The sequence below is a fragment of the Perognathus longimembris genome, chromosome 13, assembly GCF_023159225.1.
Source record: "Perognathus longimembris pacificus isolate PPM17 chromosome 13, ASM2315922v1, whole genome shotgun sequence".
NCBI classification, from domain to species: Eukaryota; Metazoa; Chordata; class Mammalia; order Rodentia; family Heteromyidae; genus Perognathus; species Perognathus longimembris.
The window spans coordinates 59838243-59865665 of NC_063173.1; the positions used below are offsets into that span (position 1 = coordinate 59838243).

The 27423-nt window shown below is 62.6% G+C and overlaps 5 protein-coding genes across 7 annotated transcripts; 1 reads left to right on the forward strand and 4 right to left on the reverse strand.

Annotated features, from left to right (window-relative positions):
• Ndufv1 (NADH:ubiquinone oxidoreductase core subunit V1) lies at positions 1–26991 on the forward strand. Of its 2 annotated transcripts, XM_048359717.1 has the most exons (12): positions 8–174; positions 1902–1984; positions 2057–2227; positions 3370–3553; positions 3825–4014; positions 4422–4634; positions 4777–4943; positions 5177–5258; positions 5374–5519; positions 5631–5718; positions 20710–20717; positions 26972–26991. In XM_048359717.1, exons 1-10 carry the CDS (start codon positions 103–105, stop codon positions 5715–5717), a joined length of 1395 nt encoding a protein of 464 aa, XP_048215674.1. In that variant the 5' UTR covers positions 8–102; the 3' UTR covers position 5718; positions 20710–20717; positions 26972–26991. The 2 variants fall into 2 exon arrangements, with proteins under 2 accessions (XP_048215673.1, XP_048215674.1); XM_048359716.1 differs by lacking the exons at positions 20710–20717; positions 26972–26991 and having other exon boundaries at positions 1–174; positions 5631–5781.
• Positions 5998–8978, reverse strand: LOC125361325 (double C2-like domain-containing protein gamma). The gene is given in 11 exon segments (XM_048359729.1): positions 5998–6284; positions 6355–6451; positions 6540–6621; positions 6701–6849; positions 7711–7764; positions 7860–7995; positions 8077–8186; positions 8299–8370; positions 8446–8525; positions 8701–8783; positions 8785–8978. Coding segments are annotated over 11 exon segments (1143 nt in total). The 5' UTR covers positions 8934–8978; the 3' UTR covers positions 5998–6153.
• On the reverse strand, positions 11429–13251 carry Nudt8 (nudix hydrolase 8). Its single transcript, XM_048359752.1, has 4 exons — positions 13023–13251; positions 12348–12480; positions 11827–11904; positions 11429–11732 (listed from the first exon to the last, which is right to left on the reverse strand). Exons 1-4 carry the CDS (start codon positions 13214–13216, stop codon positions 11505–11507), a joined length of 633 nt encoding a protein of 210 aa, XP_048215709.1. The 5' UTR covers positions 13217–13251; the 3' UTR covers positions 11429–11504.
• Tbx10 (T-box transcription factor 10) lies at positions 14464–18975 on the reverse strand. Its single transcript, XM_048361445.1, has 8 exons — positions 18969–18975; positions 17655–17796; positions 17472–17573; positions 16923–17094; positions 15710–15865; positions 15417–15484; positions 15132–15226; positions 14464–14640 (listed from the first exon to the last, which is right to left on the reverse strand). Exons 1-8 carry the CDS (start codon positions 18973–18975, stop codon positions 14534–14536), a joined length of 849 nt encoding a protein of 282 aa, XP_048217402.1. The 3' UTR covers positions 14464–14533.
• On the reverse strand, positions 21754–24771 carry Acy3 (aminoacylase 3). Of its 2 annotated transcripts, none has more exons than XM_048359738.1 (6): positions 24517–24771; positions 23787–23982; positions 23477–23522; positions 22944–23051; positions 22724–22833; positions 21754–22167 (listed from the first exon to the last, which is right to left on the reverse strand). In XM_048359738.1, the coding sequence occupies exons 1-6, from the start codon at positions 24750–24752 to the stop codon at positions 21949–21951; spliced, it is 915 nt and encodes a 304-aa protein (XP_048215695.1). In that variant the 5' UTR covers positions 24753–24771; the 3' UTR covers positions 21754–21948. The 2 variants fall into 2 exon arrangements, with proteins under 2 accessions (XP_048215695.1, XP_048215694.1); XM_048359737.1 differs by having other exon boundaries at positions 23477–23564.
• Positions 26992–27423: the final 432 nt, after the last annotated feature.

Sequence of the window (27423 nt, forward strand, 5' to 3'; positions counted from 1 at the left end):
CGTGACGCCCTTCCTGTGCGCCGCCTAGGGTCTCCGTCGCGCCGGTTCGCCAGCTCCGAGCTGTGAAGGTGACAGCGGGAGGTGACCGGCCCGGTCCCCGCGATGCTGACGGCACGGCGGCTGCTCGGCGGGTCGCTCCCCGCGCGGGCATCGGTGCTTTTCTACAGCGACACGGTGAGGCCCGGCTGGCTTGGGCCTGGGGCGTCCGCGGGCCGCGTCGCGCAGCCGCGCCTTGGCGCGAAGGAAGCTCGGGTGTCTGCTGCCTTCTGCGGAGCCCTCGCTTTGTCCCCAGGCCGGGCAGGGAGGCTGCCGCTCCGTCCCGGCTGTAGTTACGGAACGCTTCCAGCGGGAGCCCGACTCTCCCCTCTGCCTCCCGCCCTGGCTTCTCTGCTTGGCTGCCTCTTGGTCTACCGTAGCTTTGCCGATCGTGGAGCATCCTGGGCTGTCATTCCTTCCCTGCAGCCTTGTAGGGTGTGCGAGATGATTGCTCCGTTTTGCATGGAGGGGATGAGTAACTCCTAACTCTCTCGCCAGCGCTCTGCTCCTTTAAAGGATTGAGAGTGGATGTCAGGTTTTCTGTACCCTCAACCGGGGTACTGTTAGGTCATGTGAAATGCCTAATGGGTCCTCTAGATTCCCCGTGTGTCTCAGCCCCAATGAGGCATTTCTTTTTCATAGTAAACACATTTTGCTGGACTCGGGCAGCTCACTTCTCTAATCCTAGCTCCTCAGAAGGCTGAGATTTGAGGATTGTAGTTGGAAGTCAACCCCATTGTGAGACTCATCTCCAATGATCCACTCTGGAAGTGGAACTGTGTGGGTCAAGTGCTAGAGCACCAGCCTTGAGCAAAACAGCTCAGGCACAGCGCCCACACCCTGAGTTCAAGCCCCACTCACCATACAGAACAAACAAATTTTTGTCTCATTAGGAGAGTTAGTAATATGAAGTCTCTGCCCCAGCCAAGTTTTGGTCCAGTAAAAGATCCTGACAAGTAAATGGTATGTCATCAATGCAGTCTGTGTGTGCATGCATATGTGTACCAATATGGAGGCTTGAACTCAGGATCTTGTAGCCTTGCTTGGTTTTATTGCTGAAAACTGGTGCTCTGTCACTTGACCCATACCTCCACTTCTGTCTTTCTGCTGGTTAATTAGAGATAAGAGGCTCAAGGACTTTCCAGGCTGGCTTTGAATCTCAGCCCTCAGCTTTCATCCTTCTGAGTAGCTAGGATTACAGGTGTGAGCCACCAGTAGTACCTTGGCCTTTTTTTTTTTTTTTTTTTTTGGTTGTGGGGCTTGAACTCTGGGCCTGGCTTCTGTCCCTGAGCTCTTCAGCTCAAGACTAGTGCTCTACCATTTGAGCCACAGTGCCACTTCTGGTTTTCTGGTGGTTAATTGGAGATGAGAGTCTTATAGACTTTCCTGCCTGGCCTGGCTTTGAACTGTGATCCTCAGATCTCAGCCTCCTGAGTAGCTAGGGTTACAGGTGTGAGCCATCGGAGCCCAGCATCCTGGCTATTCATATAGTGTTGCCATGATTTAAGTGCGGGCTTTGGTCTTGGACAAACCCCAGATCAGACACCACTGGCTGCTTTCAACTGTGATTGTTTTGTTTTGCTCAGAGCCTTGGTTTCCTTCTCATACAATGGAGAAATAATTTCTGTCTCAGGATTGTTATGGTGATGATTTGAGACTTGGGGTGTAAAATATTCAGGCCAGTAAGTGCTAAAGTAGGTGATAATGGTAACGATGATGAGTCAAAGGATTTTGAGGCTCAGGCTTCTGCCCTCTCTTCAGCCCAGCCCCTACTACACAGGAGGACACAAGAATCTGTAGCTTTTGGAACAATCTCTCAGGGCCCCAGAACTCTGCTGGGCTACCTGACCTCTTTGTCTCCCCAGACAGCGTCCAAGAAAACCTCGTTTGGTTCACTGAAGGATGAAGATCGGATCTTCACCAACCTGTATGGCCGCCATGATTGGAGGTAAGGCAGTGTCCCTAGCCTGCTGGTCCCTTGGCAGGGCCTCTCCTTCACTGCCTTCCCCACTCTGTCCAGGCTGAAAGGTGCCCAGAGTCGAGGTGACTGGTACAAGACTAAGGAGATCCTGCTGAAGGGGCCCGACTGGATCCTGGGTGAAATCAAAACGTCAGGCCTGCGGGGCCGTGGAGGTGCTGGCTTCCCGACTGGCCTCAAGTGGAGCTTCATGAACAAGCCCTCAGATGGCAGGTGAGCGGGGGAGACAAGACAGGCTTGCAAGAAAGACTGGCGCTGGCTGGGACTTACATGGGCCTTGAGGCTGTTTCCTGAGAAACTGCACTGGTCGCCAGTGGCTCATGCTTGCATCCCAGCTACTCAGGAGGCTGAGAACTGAGGGTTGTGATTTGAAGCCATCTAGCCAGAAGTAGAGCTGTGGCTCGAGTGGTAGAGCACTAGTCCTGAGCAAAAAAAAAACCTCAGAGATAACACCCGGGCCTGGCATCAGGATTGGCACCAAAAAAGAAAGATGTACCCAGACACTGAGTAGATGGGATTTATAGTTCTCTCCAGCCCTCACTTTCCTTAGGGACTTGAGGCATAACAGAAGCAATAGGAAAATTTGATTAAGGTAGGTTTAGTTGTTCAAATCCCAACTTTGCCTTCTAGTAATTGTAGGACTTTGGGAAGTCTGGCCTTTCTAGCCTGGTGCCACTTTTCCGCACATGGACATAATATCATTCTGGAATAAGAAGATAATGTTCATTCAGCTTTTGGCCCATACTTTGGGTGGTACCCAGAAAGGAAATCGTGAAAATTAGCTGCCTTTTCTCCTTTGGGCCCCGAGATAGGAGGTTGAGGAACGAGGCTTGTGACCAAGCAGAATTTGTCCCTCAAGGAAAGCACAAGGAGGGACCTTGGCAGGCTTGCAGTCTTTTTTTTTTTTTTTTGGCCAGTCCTGGGGCTTGGACTTAGGGCCTGAGCACTGTCCCTGGCTTCTTTTTGCTCAAGGCTAGCACTCTACCACTTGAGCCACAGCGCCACTTCTGGCTGTTTTCTATATAAGTGGTGTTGAGGAATTGAACCCAGGGTTTCATGTATACGAGGCAAGCACTCTTGCCACTAGGCCATATTCCCAGCCCAAGGAGGGATCTTGGGACTGAGCCCAGCGAAGAACTTCCCTGTGGTTATTCCTATTCAGCGAGAGAATAGACACTGAGCTCCCATTGGTGCTGTGCGGGCAGAGCCCCGGGGGGAAGTGGGAGCTAAGAGAGGGATCCGCTGTCTATCCAGACATCAGTGAGGTCTCCCTGGGAGGAACAGAGATGGCCTGACTTGAGGACTCAGTCCTCGTGTGACTGTGTAGCATACCTGACTGGCCTGTGGCCCCCCAGGCCCAAGTATCTGGTGGTGAATGCTGACGAGGGGGAGCCAGGCACCTGCAAGGACCGAGAGATCATGCGCCATGACCCTCACAAGCTGGTGGAAGGCTGCCTGGTAGGGGGCCGGGCCATGGGTGCCCGTGCTGCCTATATCTACATCCGTGGAGAATTCTACAATGAAGCCTCCAATCTGCAGGTGAGCAGAGGTGGCCTTGAAGTGCACACTTCTCCCTTCCCCCTGCCTCCCCAGCACCACTGTTCTCAAGTGCTAGTGCTGGTCTTTGGAACACGGCTGGCGCGGTGGCGGCCATCCCTGTGTGCGTACCGCGCAAGCCAGGCCTTGAAACCTCCAGGCTCTTTCTCTGTCACCAGCGCCTCACCTTGGAATACATGCAGGGGCTCCCAGACCCCTGTAATGACAGGCTAACCTCTAGATTGGGCTGGGGAACTGACACCTTGTCCCTCAGGTGGCCATCCGAGAGGCCTACGAGGCAGGTCTGATTGGCAAGAATGCCTGTGGCTCTGGCTATGATTTCGACGTGTTCGTGGTGCGTGGGGCTGGGGCCTACATCTGTGGAGAGGAGACGGCGCTCATTGAGTCCATCGAGGGCAAGCAGGGCAAGCCGCGCCTGAAGCCGCCCTTCCCTGCCGATGTGGGTAAGACCTCACTCACCCCGAGCCTTGTCTCTTTCTGGGTCCTGTGGGGTTGTGTGTCGGGCTTGTGCCCATGGGTGGTCTTGTGGGATTTCTGAGTGCCTTCTGGTGGGCACCAGGTGCAGAGAAGAGGGTGGTACTAACACGAGCTCTGCCCATGCCACCTTCAGCCCCTCAGCCTGCCCCAGCCCTGCGGCAGATCCCCGGGCCCCTCTGGGCGCTGCTCTTCCAGTCCTGAGCTAGGGACGTGATGGCGAGCTGTGAGCTCCTCTGAAGTCGGGGGTCTAGCCTGGGTGGCTGGGTGAATAGTGGGTGTGACGGGCTCTGCCACGAGACCCAAACCTGAAACAGAGCCCACCACAAGAAGCTGGCCCACCCCTGCGCCACCGACCTCGTTTCTCATCTCCAAGGCGTGTTTGGATGCCCCACGACCGTGGCCAATGTGGAGACGGTGGCCGTTTCCCCTACCATCTGCCGTCGGGGGGGCACCTGGTTTGCTGGCTTTGGCCGCGAACGCAACTCCGGTACTAAACTCTTCAACATCTCCGGCCATGTCAACCACCCTTGCACCGTGGAGGAGGAGATGTCTGTGCCCCTCAAGGAGCTGATTGAGAAGCACGCTGGTGAGTCTGGGGTGCCGGGCAGGGGCCCAGGACAAGGGCCAGGCTGAGCCGGGCCGACAGAGGCCCCGGCTCAAGGCCAGGCAGGTGTGCGTACCCCAGCCCTGACCATCCTGTGTTTGGGGGGACTGACTCGGGCCCCCAGGAGGTGTCACAGGTGGCTGGGACAACCTCCTTGCTGTGATCCCCGGTGGCTCGTCGACCCCGCTGATCCCCAAGTCTGTGTGTGAGACGGTGCTGATGGACTTCGATGCACTGGTGCAGGCGCAGACAGGCCTGGGCACGGCTGCCGTGATCGTCATGGACCGCTCGGTAAGGGAGGCCCACGCCCCCCCAGCCCTTCCGCCGGCCTGGCTGCCGCCTCCCTCTTCACCCCCACTTCCTGTGGCCGGAGGTACCAGTGCAGTGCTACAGGAGGGAGCCAGGCCGCTCCCCACAATGCCCTATACCTGGGCGCTGCTGCGGCCCGGGAGGCTGGAACCCAGGGCGGGGTGCTGCTGGGGGCCCGTGGCCGGGGCCCCCGGCTCACTCGCTCTTTCCCCCAGACGGACATTGTGAAGGCCATCGCCCGCCTCATTGAGTTCTACAAGCATGAGAGCTGTGGCCAGTGCACCCCCTGCCGAGAAGGTGAGTGTCGTGGGCCAGAGCTGCCCGCAGTGGCTTCTCTTAGCCCTCCCGCCCCGACCCTGCCCCCATCCCCCGGCTGGGGAACGTCAGGCCCTGCTTGCTGCCCTGGCTGCAGGTGTGGACTGGATGAATAAAGTCATGGCCCGCTTCGTGAAGGGGGATGCTCGGCCAGCGGAGATCGACTCCCTGTGGGAGATCAGCAAGCAGATCGAGGGCCACACCATTTGTGCTCTGGGTGACGGGGCCGCCTGGCCCGTGCAGGTACTCACCCCCCCCCCCCCCCGCTGGGCGGCACTAGCGTGGTGGCACCGAGGGCCCAGGGCGCGGGGAGGCTCTGGGACCCTGTCTCACCCCTGCCTCTCCCCATCCCAGGGTTTGATCCGCCACTTCCGGCCTGAGCTGGAGGATCGGATGCAGCAGTTTGCCCAGCAGCATCCGGCCCGACAGGCGGCCTTCTGAGGCGCCCCCCACCCCCCTCCGCCGGGCCTGCATTGCTGGACAGTAAAGCCTCTGCCTCCCACTCTCCCGCCTGGGCTCGTCTGTGCCTTTGCATGCTACCCAGCCATCCCCCCCCCGCCCCCTCCTCAAGAGCCCTGCTCCCAGCGCGGCAGGCAGGGAAAGAAAGCGGGAGAGAGGAAAGCAGTCCAGCCTGCCCTGCCAGGTGTCCACCGGCGTCGGTGTCGGCAGGCAAGGGCGGGGGGCGGGGCCACAGCCAGAGAAAACAGGCTCTGCTCTGGCCAGAAGCAGGTGTTTATTTGGGGTTCATGACTTGGGGTGGGGTGACTGAAAGGCGGCGGAGGGGGGGCTAGAACGGGTGGGGGAAGAGCCAGGGCCCCTGGCAGCTTTCGCAGATGTGTCGGCTGTGAGGGGCTGGGCCTCGCACGGGGCCCTGTGCTCAGGGGTCACCAAACGGGGGTGCGTCGTCCAGCGGATGCCACAGCTCCAGCCGGCGGTCGCTGTGGCCCAGGCACTCACGCCAGTGGCGCAGGCGCTCCCCCGCGGCCTGGCCGCTCAGCTGTACCCCACCTGTGGTGGGGGACGGGTGAGGGGCAGCAGGACCTTCGGGGGCTCCCCTCCACGCCCCGCACCCACTCACCAATGAAGTCGTCGGCTGTGCCCAGGTCGTAGTCCCACACGGACACCAGCAGCGCCTTCCGGGCCAGCTCTTCCCTGGGGCCGGGGTAGAAGAACTCCTGCGGGGAGGGGGCGGGAAGGAGGGGCAGGTCCCAGCGCTTCAGAACCGGGCTCAGGCCAGGCTGGGGCCTCCTGGCACGGGCTTACCTCATTGAACTCGGGGTTCAGGGTCTTCCTCCGCACGCTGGTCTTGTACTTGGACTTCTTCCCCACGTTTGGGTGCAGGAAGCTGGTGAGGGAGAAGGGTGGGCCGGCTGGGCTGGGAGCCGGGGAATGGCGCCTCCCCCTGCCCACCCACGTATACTCACAGGCGGACAAAGGGGTCGGAGTAGCCGTTGGCGTCCATGGGGGCCAGGTGGGCGCAGCGCAGCACCCCCACCAGCAGGCCCCCGCGCTGGGAGCTGTAGCACAGGGACAGCAGGATGCGCCCGCGCTCCTGCCCCGCGGCCTCCGCCCCCTGCAGGGGCAGCCTGGAGTGAGCCCGGCCCAGCCCGAGGCCCAGCCCGCAGAGTCCCGGCCCGCCGCAGGGAGCCCAACAGGCCCTGGGCCGGGGCCCGGGGGGAGCTCTGGTCAGGGGGGAGCTCTGGTCAGCGGGGCCCTCTGGGCCTGCGGAGGGGAGGCTCTTGCTCTCCTTGCCTGTCTGCATGGAGGGAAGAGGCCAGGGACTCACAGGCCACGCAGGCCGGCCGTGAGGACCCACTGCCACCCCTGCAGAACCAGCCCCAGCCGTGGCAGCAGCTCCGGGGGGCTCCCTTCAGTGCCACCCCCCGTTTCTCTGCAGAGGCCCAGCCCCGCCACACGCTGGGGCCCCAGAGCCCCTCATCTCAGGACGCCTCGGGAGAGCGGACTTCCGCGTCCACGCTCAGTGCGGAATTCAACCTCCCAGATCCAAACCACCCCATGGCAGGCAGTTCTCGGGAGCAGCCGCCGTGGGCTTAAGATGGGGGGGATGCAGGGGAGCCCGTTGGTGGGTGGCCTGGGCTTAGATCGGCTGCAGTACCGCATGGCTCCGCCAGGGGGCGGCGCTGCAGCCCTTTGCAGAGGAGCTGGGGAGGGCGGCCAGCCCTCAGCCTCGGGTCCCCTCCCTGCTGGGTCAGGTAGGGTTAGAGACCCCCTGAAGTCACCTTCCCGGGACCCTGACAAGGAGGTACCCACGCTGAGCCCGGGGCCTCCCACCTCAGCCACAGTTAAACACCCTTCTCTGCTGGCCTCATCCCCGAGCACCGGCGGGGGGGGGGGGGGGGGGGTCCCAGGGCCCGCGCCTCGCCCAGCTGTCACCCGCCCCACCTCTGCCCCGCCCGGCCCAGCCGCCACCCACCTCCTCGTACAGGGACATGCCTCGGGCTGCGTCCAGGCCCTTGGGCCTCTTGGCCTGAAAGGACAGAGAGCGTGGTAACCTCCATGGCCGGGTCCCCTCCACCCAGCTCGGCCCTGCTCCCCAGCCTCCGCGAAGCAGCCTCCACTCACCGGCCTCCGCTTCTCCAGGCAGATGTGGAAGCTCCGGGCTCGGTTGGGCACCAGCTTCCTCAGGGGGACCTGCAGCTCCCCCAGAGGGGGCGCCCTGCGCCTGCGCCGCAGCCGGGGGTCCTCACACACACACAGCCTGGTGGCCCCCCAAGTCAGGGCAGGCCACCGCGGCCCTGCCCCCCCTCCCCCTCCCCCCGGGGCCCAGGCCGGGGCTCACCGCAGGGTCTTGTGCCCGGCATCCTGGCGGGTGAAGCCGTGGTAGGTGAGTGTCTCTTCCCAGATGGGTCCCCTTGTGCCCCGCACGGTGCGTGTGCGAAGCTGGCTGGCCTGGGCACCAGAGTGGGTGAGGCCCAGCGAGCCAGGCCCAGGCCTTGGGGGGGGGGAAGGTGGGAGGCGGGCAGCCCCCCCCAGGCCCCGGCCTCCCCCACCCTGCCCTCACCTTGCTGGGCCCTGGCAGCAGGTTGGCCTTGACGTAGGTGTCCACAGAGCCTGAGGCTGGTGGCTTGAGGCCCTGGGGGGGGGGGGGAAGACCGACGTGGGACCTGCCCTGGCCCCCCTTCCATGCTGGGGACGCCGCCCTCCTCACCTTGGCCCGATGGGCTGTGCAGTGCAGGGCACTGTTGTCAGCATCGAAGAGAAGCGTGAACTCCAGGATGCCCAGGGCAGCTGGGGGCAGAGGGCGGCAGGCTGGGTGCAGCAGGCGGCCCCGGGCCCCCGCCCCGTCCAGGGGCATCCCCAGGGCAGCAGGCTGGGTGCGGCGGGCAGCCCCGGGCCCCCCGCCCCATCCAGGGGCGGCCCCGGCCCTTCCCGCCCCGTCCAGGGCGCCCCCGCCCCTACTCACTGCTGTCGTCCGAGTCTCCCTCGGGCTCCGAGTCGGGGGGCGACGGGGCCGGCGGGGGGCGCGGGGCGGAGGACGGGGCGCGGCGCGGGCTCCGGCGCGGGGTAGGAGTGCGGGAAGTAGGCGGAGATGAGCCGGATGGGCCGGATGGGGCCGGGGCTCACGTCGATGGCCATGTGCTCCTGCATGCTCACGCGCTGGGGGCGCCCCGCGCCGGCCATGGGGGCTCCTGCCATGGGGCCCCAGCGCCGCCGCCGCCCGCCCGCCCGGCCCCGCCGTCCCCGGAGCCCCGGAGCCCGGGACTGGGGCGACCCCGCGCCTCTCCGGTCACACACTGTCAGAACCAGCTATTTTTACCGCGGTCATGCGGGCCGGAGGTGACAGAGCCACGCGGGTGCGGGTGTGGAGTGGGGGGGGGGGGCGCGAACCGCCGGAGGGGGGGACGGGAGCGGCGGCGAAGGGGGGTGGCGGCACCCCCCACCACCGGGCCAGCCCGCCCCCCACTCCCTCCCCACCCTCACCCCACCTCCCCACGCCCACCCAGCCTGGCCTATGGGGGGGGGCAGGGAGGGAGGGGGAGAGAGAGAGAGAGAGAGAGAGAGAGAGAGAGAGAGAGAGAGAGAGAGAGAGAGAGAGAGAGAGAGAGAGAGAGAGAGATGGAGGTGAACTGCAGCTGCACCCGGGCCTCACCCCCTCTCTTGGCTTTTCTTCTCCTTGGCGCTCTACTGCTTGAGCCACAACCCCACTTTCTGCTGGCAAACTGGAGACAGAGCCTCACGAACGTGCCTGCCCAGGCTGGTTTCAAACCTCGACCCTCAGAGCTCGGCCTTCTCAGTAGCTGGGGTTAAAGGAGTGAGCCACGGGTGCCTGCCTTGTCCTCTTACCGTTTAACTCTCAATTGAGAAATAACAATGTAGAGGTGAGTGCAGACTGTCTAAAGACTAACGCACTCCCCTGGCCAATGGCACCCACTGGTCTGCATTTGTCTCTTGGAAATGACAGGTTCCCACTGTGTAGACCAAGCTGGCTTTAGAATTTGCAATCCTCCTATCTCAGGATTATTCAGCTCAATTCTCTTCTTTTTAAAGGCTGAGTAATATTCCATTCCACCACCTTTCCTTTACCCATTTATCTGCTGATGGACTTGGGTTGATTCTGTGTCTTGGCTATTGAGTCCTGTTGGAATGGACTTGGGAGTATGAGTCTCTTTTTTTTTTTTTTTTTTTTTTCCGCCAGTCCTGGGCCTTGGACTCAGGGCCTGAGCACTGTCCCTGGCTTCTTTTTGCTCAAGGCTAGCACTCTACCACTTGAGCCCCAGCGCCACTTCCGGCTTTTTCTGTATATGTGGTGCTGAGGAATTGAACCCAGGGCTTCATGTATATGAGGCAAGAACTCTACCACTAGGCCACATTCCCAGTCCTCTGCCACCTGAGTCAAACCTCCATTCCTGATTTTTTTGCTGGCTAATTAGAAATAAGAATCTCAGGGATTTGTCTGCTCAGGCTGGCTTTGAACCTTGATCCTCAGTTCTCAGTCTTCTGAGTAGCTGGGATTGAGGGTGTAAGGCTTTTTATTTTCTCTTTTCTGAGTGCTGAGAATGTAACCATGGGCCTGGGCATGTTTGGAGCTGCTCTACCACAGAGCTATGCCCTAGTAGGCAGATGTGAGGTGACAACTCATTATGGTTTTGCTATATATTTCCTTAATGATTTGAAATGTTGATCAACATTTTGTTTGTTTTTTGGGGAAATATCTGTTCTTTGCCTTTTTTTTTTTTTTTTTTTTCCGCCAGTCCTGGGCCTTGGACTCAGGGCCTGAGCCACTGTCCCTGGCTTCTTTTTGCTCAAGGCTAGCACTCTGCCACTTGAGCCACAGCGCCCCTTCTGGCCGTTTTCTATATATGCGGTGCTTGGGAATTGAACCCAGGGCTTCACGTATATGAGGCAAGCACTCTTGCCACTAGGACATATTCCCAGCCCTTTTTTTTTTTTTTTTAATGGATCATGAGGCTTGAACTTGGGGCCTGGCCACTGTCCCTGAACTCTTTTTATTCAAGGCTATCACTCTACCACTTGAGCTACAGCACCACTTTCAGCTTTTTCTGTGGTTAATTGGAGATAAGAGTCTCACAGTCTACCTGGCTTGACCTGATATTGCTCAGTCTGCCCATACGACCCAGTCAAAGCCAGACCACCTCCCTCAATGACCCTCAACTCATTCCCAGAGCCCTGGTCTACGTAAGTGGTGTAGAATCCCATTACTATCTATGATTGACAGTGCATGTGTGACCAGTGTGAGCCAGCCTAAGCCCCCCCTTCCCCCCCATAGCCTCACCTCCAGAGACCAGAAGGACCTGCAAGAGGGAAAGGCTTGGCATGTTGTTGTGTAGTCATGTCTGGGGAGTGGATACACTGTACTCCTGTCTGTGGTCCCAGAGTCCCACACAGGCTGAGCTTCTGTTGACACGGGCACAGAAGGCTGAGCGGCAGGTGCTGGCAGTGGTAACAGTCTGGCTTTCGGAGTCAGAGAGCCCAAGCTCAGATTCCAGCCTGGAGTGACTCTGGGCAGGGAATCTTCCCATGCTGAGCTCCAGTCTCACTGGCAGGGGCGGCGTGGAGGCACGACCACACAGAAAGCGCCCGGCTGTAGGAAACACGGACAGAGCAGCCCCGGCCAGCAGCCCCCAGGGCCGTCCACACTGCAGTCAGGCCCTCCACACAGGTGTAGGAGCTCAGAGTGGTCAAAGATTTTATTTAGTCTCAGAGGGGCCTAGCAGGGCAAAGTCGGTGGCCACAAAGAGCCAGGCCTCAGCCACTGGGCGGCTTAGGGCTGACAAGGCAGGGCTGGTAGATGCCAGGAGCCAGCAGCTGCAGGGTGAACTCAGTGATGACAGCCGTGAGACCCCAGACTCGGTGCGGCCCATGCAGGAAGACCGGAAGCGTGTAACTGAATTGGCCGCCCTGGCAGAAGTGAGTATAGCCCTGATTCCGTTTCTGCAGCAGGTGGTCCACGGGCAGCACAAACACCTCATCTACCTATGGGCAGGAGGCAGAGAAGGGTGGACAGAGGGCTGGCCACCGCAGCCTCCCCCGGGGGACAATCCAATCCCCTGGTGGTCCCCTCATTCACCTCCTCGGAGTTAGGCCTGAGGCTCTGCAGATCCAACGGGCCCACGCTGGCAAGGACTGGCACCACAGAGGACTTACTCTGGGGTGGGAGCAGAGCAGGCAGTCAGGGGAGGCCATGGCAGGCCATGGGGCTGAGGTCAGAATTCAGGAGGAAGGCCTCACCTTGCCATACAGAGGCCAGGTGCACCAGCTCCCGGCCTCTTGCCCCCACTTCAACCACTGTGCCTGACTTAGGGCCCCAGTGTCCATGGCCCTGCCCCCCAACCCCCTCCTGGTTCCCTCTGCCTAGAACCTCCTTTCTCCTCTGTATGATGCTCAGCTCTTCCACTTGTCACCCAGGCCTGAGATCCATCCCTGACATCTGTCCCAAGCTAAGACAGAGCTGCCACCTCAGCTCCAGCCTCCCCTGTCCCCACCCCACCCCCAGGGGCTGCGAGGGCGGGGCTGCCAGGCCCAGGCACTTTAAGGCTGCCCGAGGTGGTGGCCACTCCCCTGGCCCCCGGGGGAGGATGCTGGGCTCACCTGGTCATACACGGGGTGTAGGATGCCCCACACCTGCTCCTCCGACACAGCCAGGCCCAGCTCCTCCTGGGTCTCCCTCAAGGCAGTGTGCACCACGTCCCGGTCAGCGGGCTCACGCTTGCCGCCTGGGAAACTGAACAGGCACAGGGCCTGGGCCGTGGGCTCATGGGGACGAGGGAGGAGGGCGCAGCAGTGACCAAAGGCTAGAGGAATTTGCTAGAAGTCTGCGGGCAAGTCCATTTGCCACCCAGAACAATAGGGAAGGGAGGCTCTGGGCAGTGCCGGGTAGTCGCGAGGATCTAGCAGCAAGGACAGGACAGCCCGGGGCTCGGACACCCAGCTCGGCCCGCGGTGCCCCAGGGTGGCCGACTCTGACCCCGGGTGTCCTCGGTTCCGGCCGGGGGCGGCGCCCAGGCGGCCCCGCCCCGCGCGCGGCGCCCAGGCGGCCCCCGCTCCGCCCGGTCGCCGGCAGGGGGCGGCCCTGCCCTTCCCGGGGCGGAGGGGGAAACGACTTAAGACTGGGGTCCCGTCGGAGGCGGGCCGGGGGACACGAGGCCCGCCGGAGCCGTGCGCGGACGCCCGGATCACCCAGCTCCATTTCAGAGGGACGAGCACCGGGGCTCCGGCTCCTTGCTCGGTCCCGGCCTCCCGCGGAAGCGAGGCGCCGCCCGGTACCTGACGTCCCCCTTGTGCCTCCCGGCCAGGCGGCTGGAGCGCAGCGTGTAGAGCAGCGCGGGGACCCCGCGCGCCAGGCACAGCGGCACCAGCACCGCGGCCGCCGCGGGCCGCGCGCGGAGCCGCGCCGTGGTCCCCGCCAGCAGCCGCCGGCAGCGCCGCTCGCTCTCCGCCGACAGGCAGTCGGGCCGCATGTCTGGGGCGCCGGGGACGCCACGGGCGCCGGCCGGGCGGGGGCGGGCGCGCGCTTCCCGAGGCTCCGCCCCCAGCGGGCCCGGATAGGGCAGGCCCGGGACGCCCCGCCTCCGGGGCGTGGCTTAGAGCGGGACGGGGTGGGGCCTGCGTGGAAACCCGATCCCAGCGGTACCGTGAGCGCCGGGAGGGCGGAGCCTTAGGGCCAGTCGGGGGCGGGGCTTGAGCGGGATGAGGGCGTCGTCACAGGGACCAGTCTCGCTTCCTATTCGCAGGGAGTGCGGGCAGGGGCGTGGCTAAATCAACTAAACTTCCGGTCTGGGCGTGGCCCTCCCCACAAGCCTTCCGGAGCTCGGCTGGCAGGGCTGTGCTGCGGAGCTCTCTCTACCGAGATGAAGCTAACGGGTCCTCCTGGCCGTGGGCCTTGGAAGTTGGGGCCCCATGCCGCGGAGAGCCTGCTAGACCCTGAGTCCTACGCCCCCACGGGTGTCTGGCCGTGCCCTGAAGGCCTCCAGGTTGCGGAGAGTCGGAGTTCCGGGGGCGACCTCTCCGGAGGGCGCACGCCGCCCAGACCGGACTCTAGCCACCCCCCACCCCCGCTCTTCCCTGTCGGGTCCCCAAGTCTCTAACTCCCATCCCTACCCTAGCCCCTCTGGTTCTGCCCGCCTCGTCCAGACCAGTCGGCGCCCCCCGTCCCCCCATGCACACTTAATGGGGGGTGGAATGTCTCTTGTGCTCTGCTGTCTGCGCACATCTCTGAGCCGGTTTCGGTTTCTACCCTCATGTGGGCCCATAAAGCAAGGCACAGGAGCCCCAGCCCCCTTCCCAGGGCTACAGCGCCAGCCAAGCCGCTCATCACACCAGTTACCATCACCCTGTGTTCCTGGGGATGCAGGCGACACTGGGCCCGGCTTTGGGATGCCTACAAAGCCGATGGGACTCTGTTGGGTCTGAGAGTTCCTGAGCCTCCCCCCCCCCCACGCCTGCAGACAGAAGAGCTCTGACTACCCATGCCAAAGAATTTAATATTGGGGGAAGAGACAGGTAAAGTGGGGTTTGGAGGAGCCACCCTGGGCAGGGGTTGCTCAGGTGAGAAGCCTGGTTCGAAGCCTGCCATGGGCCCGGCTTTGCTGTGACTTAGGCGGGTGGTGTCCCCCTTGGGGCCCCCGCTGCCCTTGGGCAAGAGGTCTCTGCAGTGGTGGAGTTGGAGGAGGTGGGCGGAAGCACAGTGGGGATCGTCCCACTGGGTGAAGAAGGGTTTCACCATCACGGAGAGTCCTGGCCAGGTCCCAGGGACATGGCGGAAGGGGACAGAAGTCCTAGGCCAGCTGGGAGGGCCAAGCCTCCCTGACTCCCATCAGCCTGGACATTGGGTAGGGGGTATGGGGCAGGTCGAGCCCTGGGAATCCCGGGGTGGTGTGGAGCTCTAGGGCAGAGGTCCGGGTAAGCGAGGGGCCTGTAGGTGGTTGAGCCCAGCAGGGCCTCAGGAGGGGGCAGCAGCTGGTGGTGGAGCTGAGCAGCGGTCCTGGAGGTGGAAGCTGAAGCTTTGTTGGGGGCTGAGGGAGAAGCAGTCCGGGTGAACCCCAGGCATCTTCTTTCATGCTCAGCCCTTCCCCTAGGGGTCGCTGTCCTCTCCCCTTCCCCTCCCTGATTGCAGGTCTTAGCCCATCTCAGCGTTTGCCTTTGCTTCTCCTCTGCCAGGACCTTCCTCCCCACCTTCTCAGTGCAAACCCTTTCTAGTCCCCCGGGGCCCAGCTCAGGAGCCACCTCCTCCAGGAAGCCCACTTGGCGCCCCTGCCTCTGCTCTCGGCACCTGACTCCTGCCCTGTTCTCACCACCCCGGGTATCTTATGACAGGTGCCTTATGACACCTGGGTTGTGGAGCCCCTTCCCGGGAGCTCTGAGCTCTGGTCCTACCTCTCTCCCTCTCTGAGGAGCTCTTCCGCTGGCAGGGACCAAGAATGCTCCGACTCCGGGCTGGGATACTGAGCAGGGGCTGGGGGGCCACAGGCCTGAAGGTGGGGCAAACAGGAGAATTGGGGCAGGGGCCCAGAGGAAGAAGCCTGGCTACAAAGCCAGATGGTGTGAGCCCAGGGCCAGTCAGAGGGCGTGGCTTTGAAGCAGGGTCAGGAGTCTGCTTTAGGTGGGGTTGGGGTTGGGGTTGGGGTGGGCGGCTGGAAGGGACGTAAGGCCAGACAGTACCAGGAGTCCAGGTCACTCTCTCTAAACCCCTTGGCAAACGGGTTGCTGGCGATTTTCAGCTGGGTGATCTACGGAGGAGGAAGCGCAGTTATGGGCTGACCTCAAGCCATCAAGGGCTGCAAGACCCAGGCTCGGCCACTCTGTCCCCCTGGATGGTCCCCCTCCCCCCATCGGCAGAGCCCCCGGACAGATGCCCAGAGAGACGGAGGGACAGGCGGCTTTGTGCCACCTCCGCTCCTGGGAAGCGGGAAGCGGGCCGGCAGCTGGCGGCCAGGCGCTCGGCCCCCACCCACCCGGTGGTTCTGGTAGGCGGTCACGGCAGTGAACTGCGTCTCCGAGAAGACGAAGGACTTGAAGTTCTCCTGGGCATAGCGAGCGCTGTCCTTCCGCGGGTCCACGAAGACCACGTGGAAGCGGGGCTGGTAGCGGTGCATGGAGTTGAGAATGATCTGTGGGAGGCGGGGGGGGGGGGTGGGCGAGGGGCACAGGGAGCCCTCTCCCCAGCCCCTCAAGCCCACCTCCCCCGGTCGGATGGTGGCCCATGGCTGAACCTGCATCTCTAGCTCGGGAGCAGGGTCTGAGCCTCGCACCGTCACGGCACACCTTCAGCTTTACCTTCAGAACAATCCAGGCTCTGGTCCCTTCTCCCACCCACACCACAGGGCCAGGCACTGAGCACCATCTTTGATTTGAGCTCCTCCCCGACCTCCTCCATCCGCTTTGCCTCTGCCTGTCCGCCACGCAGCAGCCTCCATCAGACACATCGAGGTCCCCGCTTCAGTCTCCTGTGGCTCCAGCCCCCCAGACACGCAAAGCCAGGGTCCCCTCCCTGAACCATCTCCGCACGACCTCGGCTTCCCAGACTCCTCAAGTCGTCCCACAGTCTCTGGACTCGGGGCCTCAAACAGCTCCCTCCCTCCCCCTCGTCCTTCAGACCTCTGTTCAAATAGGGCCTTCCCAGCCTCCTCTTTCCTTTTGTGTCATTTATCACAATCACACATAGTGTCTGTTGTACTTTTCCTTTTTTTTTTGGTCCTAATACTGGGTCTTGAACTCAGGGCCTCTCATTCTTACTTGTGTTTTTCACTCAAGGCTGGCATTCTACCACTTGAGCCCCGGCTCCACTCCTGGCTTTCTGATGGTTAACCGGAGGAAAGAGTCTCAAGCACTTGCCTTCCCATAGTGGGCTTTGAACCTCCATCCTCAGATCTCAGCCTCCTGAGTCGCTAGGATGACAGGTGTGAGCCACAGCTAGGATTCCGGGTGAGGGCCCAGCAAGGCTGCTGGATTCTTGCCGACCCCACCAGGGTGTTCCAGGACCCACCAGGAGCCTGGCCCCGTGCTGTTGTTATACACATTGTCCTCTGTCTCTCTGGAACCTTCTCCCACCTACAGTCTGCTTCCCCACCTACCTGGACAGCGCTGGACAGCAAGTGGGCAGGGGACAGGTACCGGGCATCAGCGCCCTCCCCCGGCCCCACCCCTCCCGCCGGGCCCGGGCCTCACGTGACCATTGTCGTCCAGCAGGTTGTTGGTGAGCTTGAGCTTGTCGAAGGACACGATCTGGCGCATCCACTGGGCGCCCTTGGCGGGCGAGTCGGGGTGGAAGTGCACCCGGCCCGGCGTGGCCGGATCCGCCTTGCCCGCCACCAGCCAGGCGGAGCTGTGGAAGGCGTACCTAGGGGGCGAGCCGGGCGTCCAGGACCGTCCCCCACCCAGTGGGGCACTGGCCGGGGTGCTGAGGATGGAACCCAGTGTCTTGTGCAGGGAAGCCTGTAGTCTACCACTGGCTAGCCCAGGCTCACCGCCGGCCCTTCAAAGACGCAGAAACAGAGCTTCGGGAGCCCTGTGGCCCCCCCCCCCCGCCGGCAGGGGCCAGGAAAAACCCCGCTGCCCTGGGCCGGCCCACTGCCCTGCCCCCATCAGGCCGTGGCCCCAACGGGCCTCCCTGGCATTGCTCGGGACCCTCTGGAGACCGTGGGGGGTCTGCTTCCTCATCTCCAGTGCCCCAGATCTGAGCTTGCTCCCCTTCCCCCCACCACCCCCCCCCCATACCGGTATCTCTTGTCATCCAGCGGGACGAAGTCCATGAGCAGAGCGTAGTCGGCCAGGGTGTCCATGCCCAGGATCTTCACCTGGAAGGTGGGGAACATCCTCCTGCGGGAGCGGGGCGCTCAGCAGCCCCGGCGCGGCCCGGCTCTCCCCCTCCCCGTGCCCGGCCCCTGCCCACACCCATACCTGCCTGCCTTGGTCACGATCATCTCCGTGCCCAGCTGGTTGAATTCCTCCCACAGAGGCTTCATCTCCAGCTGCACGGTCACGTCCGACACGCACGGGTTCTTGGGGCCCTGCCCGGTGAGCTGGGCCCCGGCCCGGGGCTCTGCGGAGCCGGTGCAGGGGCCCGATGGGAGCAAAGTTCCCCGTCCCGCCTCCCAGCTGGGGCTGGCCGCAGGCAGAGAGTGGGGCTCTGGGGGTGCTAGCACCCCGAGGCTGGCAGGCAGGAAGGCTGCGGGAGAGGGTGCAAGCATGGTCCTCACCAGCCTGCCCAGCCCCGCTCACCCCCCAGCCTCCTCCCGGAAGCCCCCACTGCCTGCCAGGCCTGCACACCTACTGTTCCCTGGGCAGGATTGTTCCAGAAGGCTAGCATTCACTTGAAGACCCAGAGGCCTGGCTCGGGGTAAAACAGCAGCCATGACTAAAAAGCTGAATGAGAGCACAGGGCCCTGGGTGCACACGCGCGCACACACACACACACACACACACCCCAGACTGTGGGACATTTGTGTGATGGGAATTCCAACCATGGGCCCCACTAGCAAAGGGTGGTGTGAGATGCTGGCACATGGATGTTTGGAAACGCCTGGCGAAGCCCCGCATGTAATGAGGTACGGGGGGGGGGCACTGCCCGTCCCGGGGGGCACTGAGGTACGTGTGGAGTGTGTGGCTCAGGGTTTGTGCCTTGTCCTCAGCAGCCCCAAGACCCACAATGAAGACCCTGGGGTGGCCAGGGTCTCTGGGTGGGAGGGGCATGTCCTGCTGGGGGGCCCTGGGACAGGAAGTCTGGGTGGTCGGATGTCCCTCCCCCGACCAGGACCCAGCCCAGTGGCTTTACTGGGGCAGCTGCCCACACCAGCTCCCAGGGCCCCGTGGAGGTGGGGTGGGTGGGGTGGGGGCCTCTGGCTCTGCAGGTCTCACTGGCTCCAGTCTTCTAAAAACTCCCCCTACTCTTCCCAGACAGCAGTCCCTGGCGGGGGGCGGGGGGCGTCCTCTGCCCTCCTGGAAGCCAGCCCCATACAGACGGGTCCACTGAGGTCCAGCAAGGGCAGGTCTCACGCCGAGCTCACGTATGCAGGAGGAGGCCCCCCCGCCGTCAAGCACGGGGTCCTCCTGCCTCCAGCACTTCCATTCCTGCCCCCCAGTGCATCAGCCTAGGGCAGCAGGATCAGAGACAGCCCAGGGAGCCCCTGCCCGCCCTCCCTCCCAGGCCCTGGTCTTCCTGTGCCCCGGAACCTCAGCGCCCTCCGTGAGTCGCCTGGGCAGCCTGCGCCGTACCTGCCATGGGGAAGCTGGACGCCTGGCTCCCGGGCCAAACCGCCAGGCTGGGGCTGGGCTGCGGCCTCCCCCGGGCTGCCTCTCGGGAGGGGGGGCAGCCTCGGTCTGCAGGTGTGCTCCGCGCCACGCGCACCCTCCCCTCTGGATCTCCGTCTTCCACGGCCCGGGCGGTGCTCCTGTCCCAGCTGGACCCTCGGTCCCTGCGGGTGAGGCCCCCGCTGCCGAGGGCCGCAGGTCCTTCTCTTCCCCACGCCTCCTCCTGACTGCAGTGGGGCCGGGCCACCGGTGGGTTTGTCCAGCTCCAGGGCGGGTGCGCGCCAGAGAGGGGCAGGTGGGCAGGTTCTGACGTTGCAAAGCCCCCCTTCCTCCTCTCACTTCTCCTCTCTCTCCAGCTCCCTCCCTTCCCCAGCTAGGAGCCCCCAGCCATTCCTGATCAATGGACCCGGCGCAGGGGCAGGGGGGCCTTGCTGAGGACAGGCTGGGGCCTCGGGCCTTGAGGAAATTGGGAGGCTGTGACAGAGGAGCAGCTGAGGGCCAAAGGGCACAGGTGGTGCCCTGGCCCCAGGTCCCAGACCCCGGGCCTGTGGAGGGGAAGGAGGGGGACAGGGGGAGATGTGTAAGTCAGAAACACGAGACCCCTGAGTGCCAGTGGCTCACGCCTGTAATCCTAACTAATCACTCGGGGGGCTGAGATCTGAGGATTACAGCTCAAAGGCAGCCGGGCACCAAAGTCCACGCGACTCTGATGGCCAAGGAATGGCCAAAAAGCCACGAGTGGAGCTGTGGCTCAAGTGGTAGAGAGCCAGCCTGGAGCACAAAATCCCAGGGACAGCGCCCAGGCCCTGAGTTCACACCCCCAAACCAGTGTGCACGCACACACACATACACGCACATACACACATGCGCACACACACACAGAAACACGATAGCTTGATCAAGTGAGCTGGGGAACATGTTGAGATTCCTGAAGTCCTCTACCTCGGTTTCCCCCGCTGACTCCTGCATAGTCTCCGGCGCTGGTCTGGGGCGGGACAAGGCTTCCCTGTCTGGAGTGGGCGGCAGTACTCTGGGGCGATGGTTGGCCCGGTGGTCCCCGCTAGGGTCTGAATGGGGCTGTAAGGCTGTTGTTAGCTGGGGTCTGAGTCAAGCCGTCCCCAGGGGTCAGCTGCTGGGCCGCTCCGGCTTTGCCCACCCCAGGTGAACCCCAGAATCTGGTGCGGTATATGGTTGGAAGACTCCCTGCTCCCTGATGGGGGGGCTTCTCCCAGGTGAGATGCTCAGGCCCCCCTGCAGGGAGGGGGCATCCCCCCCTGCCCCGGAGGGCCATGCCGTCACCTCTGGGGCTGTGTCCCAGAATCCCCCGGGGCCTCCCGAGCCATGAGACCACGCTATCCTGTCCCAGGTGGGGAGAGGGGAGTAGATCAGATGAATGGCTTGGGGTCCCCCTCAGCCCAGACGCTGGGGTTCTGTTGGCTCCAGACTTCTGCGCCTTTGATCTGAGTGATGCAACCCCCCCAATGCCATCACCTGTGCCCACGCCCGTGCCCACCGTGACCCCCAAGGCCCGCTGACCGGCCACAGCGCCAGGTGCACACTCTGTGTGTGTGGACGGCAGAGAAGGGCCCGTCAGGCACGCGTGTGCGCACAGAGCACAGGCACGCCCTGCCTGGCTGGCCAGCCCCTCCTCCCCCCCCCCCCCCCCCCGCACCCTCATCCATCTTGCCTGCCAGCCCGTCCCTGGTGCCCCTGCTTCCTTCACACCTTCTCATCTCACTGCTCAATACCCTGGCGTGGCAGCATGGCCGCAGGGAGATGGATGGGCCAGGCAGGGGCTGCAGAGGCTGGGGAGGGAGAGAGGAGCTGGCGTGGGGCTCAGCCGCTCACTGTCCAGCCAAGCCCTGCGCTGGGCCCCACCGGGCCTGCACCGCGGCCCTGGATGCTGAGCCGGCTCCCTCCCCTGCCCGGCCTCTCTGGTCCCTTCGAGGGCTTCTCTTGGCCCCACACCGAGGCCCCGTCCCCTCCTGAAACACACACGTGCCTGTATTTGTCCCCTCCAGGTCCAGGACGAGGGGCACTCGGGCTCCCTTGGGATTGCAAACCCCTTTCCCAGCCTTTTTCCACAGTGTGGAGTTGTCTTTCATGCGTGCGTGAGCCACTGTGGCCACCGAGAAGGCCACCACCAGCCTCGGGACACAGACTGTCGCAACCCTCGGCACCCAGGGACAAGACGGTAATGGGAAGCAGACCGGGGAACTGAGGTTTGGGGCACCAGGGGCCTGGAGTCTTCCGCCAGCTTCAGGTGCCCTGGGTTCATTTTACAAGGTATTTATTGAGTACATGCAGAAAGTGAGATCACGATATCTTTACGACTTCACCAGCACCAATCATGTGGTATCATCTTAATCGATATCTTTGAAGTTACAAGCACCAATCTTGGTATGATCTTACACAAGTGACAAATAATTTCTTTACCTTAAGAAGCAGGTGTAAGCAATGAAAGACTTACAATTTGCATAGATTTTTGTCTATCCCCAGAAACCTCCAAGAAAGTTTGGTGTGGAATGAGCCCACACCCAGGATAGAAATCTGAATTCCCATCAAGCCTGGACTGGTGGGCCTTTTCAGGAAACTCGGCATTCTGAGAGATCACATTGGGAGAAGGCACTCCACCCTCCCGATCCTTTCAGGTCTCCCAGCTCGGCTTTTGGGGGCGCTCTCTGTCTGTCTGTCTGTCTGTCTGTCTCTCTCTCTCTCTCACACACACACACAGCAGGTCTAGACCTGCCCCAGATCCTGTGGTCAACCCTCCCTTCCTCCATCCATTTCCTGAGCCAGAGAGAGGCCCCTGCAGGACGGTAGACAGCAATCATGCTCTCTGGCCATCTTCAATTTCACAGCAGGGGGTGGGGGACAGGGGCTCCGCCTCTGAGCTGGAGCCCCTTCTTCTGGGAGGGCTGAGGCGGGGCAGAGGGAGTTGGGGTTAGGGAGTCTGGATGGGGGCAGCAGCAGGAAGGGGAGGCAGGGCAGGCACCAAGATGGAGGTTTTCTCAGTCTTCATAAAGGCCATGTGTTTCTCATAGTAGGCAGCCTCGTTGATAAACATGGGGTATACGGTGCGGTCTCCCTGGTACAGCACCTCCTCGCCACTGAACAGCTGAAAGATGGGCGCACCTGGCTGGAGAGGCTCAAAGTCTTGGTCCTGGGGGAAGCCAAGGCTAAAGGTTGCGGGGTGACCATTGCTTGTGCCCAGGGAAGAGGGGAAACTCCTACTGGTAGCCCCCAAAGATGCTCCTTTCCACCCAGCCCTGCCCACCTGCCCTGCCTCTCTCAATCTGAGGCAGATGAGCCGAGCTGGCTTAAGAGCCTGGAAAGATGGGTGCTCCCTCTCCCCGAGGGTGCTCCCTGACCCCACATATCCTCAGACCTGGCTGCAAGAGAACTCCTGGAAATGTGACTTCCGGCAACAAGGCCAGGGGGCCGCACAGGACCCTGCTCAACAGCGCCCCCCTCGTGGACGCAGGGAGAGCCGCGCCGCTTCCTCCCAGACACCCACCCCTCCGCCAGCCTCGGGCCTGGGGTGCTCACGGACCATCTCCCCATCTCATCGCCTGCATCCTGCAGCCCTGGCAGGCGGGCGCTAAGGCCCCCCCCAACCCCCGCCTCTTCCTGCGCTCTGAGAGGCGCTCTAGCCCCATGGTGCTGGGGACCCCTCTCCCCCAACCCTGGGTCAGCAGGCTCCCCTGCCCAGCACTGACCTGCAGCTGGGGGTGCACGATGCCAGCCAGGTCCCCCGCCTCCGTGCGAGGGAAGTCCTCCTCGCCGCAGTGCCTGTAGACCTCCATTTCGAAGGCAGGAAAGCCGGTGCCTGTGCGGGGGGGGGGGGGGGGGGCGAGAGCCGCTCAGCCGGAACTCGGGGCGCCTCCCCCCCCCCCGCCCCGCAGCTCCCAGCCGACGCCTGCAGACCGGAGCGCTCACCTTGGTTGAAGAGTTCGATGAAGTCCAGACTGGAGGCCACCAGCGCCCTCATCTGAGAGAATATGTCCGCCTGCAGCACGCCCTGCGGCTGGGGGCCCAGCTCCAGAGCTGAGCGCGGGGGGGAGGGAGGGGGGGCGGACCCCAAGCTTCAGTCCTTAGCCCTGAGAGGCCTCGCCCCGGCCCCGCCCACTCGTGGCCCCGCCCACGCGGCCCCTCCCCTCCAGGCCCCACCCACACGGCCCCCTCTGCTCCTAGTCCCGCCCACGCGGCCCCTCCCCAAGCCCCGCCCACGCGGCCCCTCCCCCAAGCCCCGCCCATCCGGCCCCCTCCCCTCCAGGCCCCGCCCACGCGGCACTGCCCCTTCAGGCCCCGCCCACCTGACCCCGCCCCTGGTCCCACCCACACAGCCCCTCCGCTCCTGGCCCCGCCCATGCGGCCCCTCCCCTCCGGGTCCTGCCCATTGGCCCCTCCCCTTCAGGCCCCGCCCACCGGAGCCCGCCCCCATCCGGGCTCCGCCCACTCCCCAGACCTACACAGCCCCATCTTGGCCACCGACTGCAGACTGAAGGTCTCCCCAGACTGGTAATGAATAACATGGCAGGGCAGTTCCGGGTTCTGTAGCTGGGGGCAAGAGAGACAGCTCACCACCTCAAGCCTACTTGGAAGGGGAGACTGAGGCAGGAAAGAGAAGCCTGCAGGAAGGAAACCCCGAGTGTCCCCCCTGTAGCCACTCCTCCCTCTTTCCCCAGCCCTGCCGGGGCCGCCCTCCCCCGCAGGCGCTGCCCCTCCTCTCCTTGCCCCGCTCGCTGCCCTCCGAGGACCCCCGGGCGGGAAGGGGGCTACCTGCAGGTAGTGGCACATGTGCATGGCGAAGGCGCAGCAGTCGCTGTTGGCTAGGATGCAGGCTCTCATGTTGGCTGTGGTATTGTGCAGGTCCAGGATGAAGTCGAAGGCCTGGCCCGAGGCTTTGGGCCCCAGCCACTGGTTCAACTCTCGGGCCCTTGTCACCTCATACGGATCATTGGACGTGGCCCTGGAACTGGGGGGTGCCGGAGTTGGGACACTGATTCCCCCAAGAGGGTCAGTCTCCGGTGGTTTAACAGAACAACTCGGTGCAGCTGCCCCGGCCCATGGCCCTCGTTGGCTCCCTCCTTCCCTTCCCCACCCTGAAAGTTCCCTGCCAGCCACCCTCGCCTGCCTCCCCCCCACACTTCCCAGGCACTGCGCCCACCTCCCTCTCCACTGAAAGTCTTTCCTCGCTTCTGGGCTTTGGCTGAGGCAGCGCCTCCTCCAGGAAGCCCCCCTGACTGCTAGCTGGGTGGGCTTCTCTAGCAGCCATTCATCCCTGTGTTGTGCCTCCTGGTATTTGATTGCTGGGTTCTTCCCCTTGGCTGTGCCTCGGCCCCGTCCCCCGCTCTTTACCCCAGCTGCAGTCAGCCAAAGCATTGGCGGGATGGTGGGACCAGTGGCGGGGCACAGGATCCTCCGGGGCCTGGGCCAAGGAGGTGGTGTGGGTGGGGGTGGGGTGGGCGGGGGGGGGTGCGGGGACCCGGGTGGGGCCGGCTGAGCTCACGTGAGTACGGCGCTGGTGAAGCTGCGGTTGAGGTCTTGGCCCACATAGCGGCTGCAGGCGGCGGAGGCCTCGGGGTTGGCAAGGATGGGGATGGCGGAGAAGCTGGGGCGCCTCAGCTCCTCGGGGCACTGCAGCCAGTGCCGGGCCAGGTAGACGCCCGACATCTCGTTGCCGTGGGTGCCCCCAGTCACGGCCACGCGGAGCAGGGGCTCCCGGGGTGTGGGCAGCCAAGGCATCGTCCCGCGAGGTGGGCACCTGGCGGGTGGGGACCCACGGGACACTGGCACAGGCACCGGTGGAGTCCGGGGAGCGGGGGCTGCACCCCACCCTGGTGCCCAGAAGCCTCCTTGCGTTTGTCCCACCTGGTTCCTGAGGCCTTTTCTAGAAGCTTCCTGAGGGTGAGCTCTGCCCTCTGGCTTTCTATAAAGATCTGGCTTTTCTTACTCCTTTCAGAGGGACGCCTCTCTCTCCTGTGCCAAAGAGAGGGGCCCAGACATTCAGGGATGGACTTGCCGGGGTGCGGGGGGGGGGGCTGTTCCCATTGGACAGCCGAGGCTCCTCTGAGCCGGTGCGCCGTCTGTGGACACCTACCTGTGGAGGCAGGCCTGGGCTTCCCCGGGTCAGGGCGGCCGTCTGGGCAGGGGCTGAGGTCCACAGTGGCGAAGTTCCGCAGCGCCAGGCTCCTCCCATCTCAGCTCCACCCGCCACAGTCTGAAGCACCCAGGGACTGGACTGCAGGCAGGTTTCCACCCTTCCCTGCACCCCACGTGGCCTGGTTCCCAACATCCAGCACATTTAACGGAAAAATAAATGCTAAGGCAGGTGTGGCTCATGCCTGGCACTGTAACTACTCAGGAGGCTGAGATCTGAAGATCAAGGATCAAAGCCACCCCGGGCAGGAAAGTTGCTGAGACTCCTATCTCCAGCTCACCTGGAAGTGGAGGTATAGCTCAAGTGGCAGAGCACCAGCCTGGAGTGAAAAGGGCAAGAGAAAGCATGAAGTCCCAGGTTCAAGCCCCGGCCCTGGTACAAAATTTAAAAAAAAAGAAAAAACCCAGGATGTTTACAACAAAGGCTCCAATTGTGTTTCCTTGCTGCCCCAGTGCCCCAGAGAGGTCCCTACATCTGGTTTCCATCCTTGTAGCTCCCAGGGGCCAGGGACATTCTCCTGGGACATTTTCCAGTTCCTCTGACTATAAAGGCAATGTCCCGTAGGGCCCAAGTCTTATCGCTCTTCGAGGCCTTCTACAAGATGTCGTGGTGTTTCTTCGCGCGTGCCTGTCCTCTTCAGGACATTGTAACAGGTGTCTCGCATTCCTCTGTTTTCAGAAACCACCTTCAGATGAATGGACAGGCTCCCAGAGGCCTCTGCCTTGGGCACCAAGTGCATGCTATTGTTGCAAAAAAAAGACAGTGCTCTACCACTTGAGCCACAGCTCCACTTCCGGATTTTTTGGTGGTTAATTAGAGAAAAGCGTTTCATGGGCTTTCCTGCCTGGGCTGACTTTGAACCGCAGTCCTCAGATCTCAGCCTCCTGAGTAGCTGGGATGACAGGAATGAGCACCTGGTTGGAGCACCCTCAGCTGCTCCCCCCCCCCCCCCACCCCCGGTCTCCTTTCGGAAGAGAAAGACCTCCACGAGCAACAGGAATCATTTCATCAGATGCTTTTGTCTCCGGGTGGGTGTCTTTCTTTCCCAAAGTGAGTGACCGCCTTTGAACCGATGGGCAAGGTCAGCGGCAGAGAGCTACCAAGAGGGGGATGCCTGTGCGTTTTCAAGCACTTCCGTTCTTGGCTATTTCCCATGCTCCACTTTGCCTCAGACCCACTACAGATGGGGAACCTCTGGCCCGAGGCAGGGCTGGATTTGAAATCCAGGGCACTGACTCCTTCTAAGGAAAAGCCAGGGGGAGGCCCACGGCCCGGCCCCATGGCCGACCCTCCCAGGGGTCCAGCCGTCTGCTGTCAGGAGCCCGCGTGAGTCCAGAGGCCACCGGGTGGAGGCAGGGCAGTGAACCGTGTGTCTTGGTTACCTATTGCTTAGTGGATTCTAGAACTTGGGACCCTAAGGTTGGGCAGTAGAGTGGGGCCAGGCAGACCGAGTTCTTCATATGAACCTGAGCGTGTTCCAGACGCAGACAGGCGAGCTCCAGGGGATCTGGACAGCCAGCATGCATGCCTGCTTGATTTCTTTCCTTTCCTTTCTTTGCCAGTCCTAGGGCTTGAACTCAGGGCCTGGCCACTGTCCTTGAGCCTCTCGGTGCTCAAGGCCAGTGCTCTACCACTTGAGGAGCAGTTTAGGGGAGATAAGAGTGTCATGGACTTTGCTGCCCTGGCTGGCTTGGAGCCAGGCTCCCCAGATCTCAGCCTCCTGAGTCACTAGGATCACAGGCGTGAGCCCCTGGCATGGCTCTCCTCCAGTCCGCTTGGATCACACCCGACTTCTGTGGCCTGAGCCTGCCGCCTGCACTGCTGTCCTTGCCCCTGGCCCTGCAGGGCTCCATGAGTTCAAAGCCTGGGCCCCACTCTCGTTCCCGGGGGAGATGGCTGAGCACCCAGTGGAGTGAGGGCAGGGCTCCGCGGCTCCTCGGAGCGTCTTCTCCGAGGGTTGTAGGGTTTTCGTTTGTTTTGGGGAGGTTTTGTGGTCAGCCCTGGGGCTTGAACTCTGGGCCTGGGCTCTGTCCCTGCTCTACCACTTGAGCCACAGCGCCACTTCTGGTTTTCTGGTGGTTAATTGGAGATAAGAGGCTCACAGACTTTCCTGCCTGGGCTGACTTTGAACCATGATCACTCCTTACTTCCAATGAAGCAACAAGGAGATCAGTAGTCGCATTTTGTAAGCAAGGCTTACCTTGAACTTGTTAAGAATAGAAGTTAAGTTTAATGAATAAAAAATGTGTAGGAGTT

What these genes read in the sequence shown, in the direction of transcription:
- Tbx10 (XM_048361445.1), bottom strand. An exon ending in CTGGATGACAAGAGATACCG is followed by an intron (nt 17,095 to 17,471) that starts GTATGGGGGGGG and finishes CTCGCCCCCTAG; the next exon opens with GTACGCCTTCCACAGCTCCG. An exon ending in GAGAGTGACCTGGACTCCTG is followed by an intron (nt 15,227 to 15,416) that starts GTACTGTCTGGC and finishes CCCCACCTTCAG; the next exon opens with GCCTGTGGCCCCCCAGCCCC.
- Acy3 (XM_048359737.1), bottom strand. Translation starts at nt 24,752, where the DNA reads ATGCCTTGGCTGCCCACACCCCGGGAGCCCCTGCTCCGCGTGGCCGTG. An exon ending in GGTGGCCAAGATGGGGCTGT is followed by an intron (nt 23,052 to 23,476) that starts GTAGGTCTGGGG and finishes CCCCGCGCTCAG; the next exon opens with CTCTGGAGCTGGGCCCCCAG. An exon ending in TCGTGCACCCCCAGCTGCAG is followed by an intron (nt 22,168 to 22,723) that starts GTCAGTGCTGGG and finishes GGCTTCCCCCAG; the next exon opens with GACCAAGACTTTGAGCCTCT.
- Ndufv1 (XM_048359716.1), top strand. Translation starts at nt 103, where the DNA reads ATGCTGACGGCACGGCGGCTGCTCGGCGGGTCGCTCCCCGCGCGGGCA. An exon ending in TGCTTTTCTACAGCGACACG is followed by an intron (nt 175 to 1,901) that starts GTGAGGCCCGGC and finishes TTGTCTCCCCAG; the next exon opens with ACAGCGTCCAAGAAAACCTC. An exon ending in GGGCCGCCTGGCCCGTGCAG is followed by an intron (nt 5,520 to 5,630) that starts GTACTCACCCCC and finishes TCCCCATCCCAG; the next exon opens with GGTTTGATCCGCCACTTCCG.
- Nudt8 (XM_048359752.1), bottom strand. Translation starts at nt 13,216, where the DNA reads ATGCGGCCCGACTGCCTGTCGGCGGAGAGCGAGCGGCGCTGCCGGCGG. An exon ending in TACACCCCGTGTATGACCAG is followed by an intron (nt 11,905 to 12,347) that starts GTGAGCCCAGCA and finishes CTCCCACCCCAG; the next exon opens with AGTAAGTCCTCTGTGGTGCC. An exon ending in TCAGGCCTAACTCCGAGGAG is followed by an intron (nt 11,733 to 11,826) that starts GTGAATGAGGGG and finishes TCCTGCCCATAG; the next exon opens with GTAGATGAGGTGTTTGTGCT.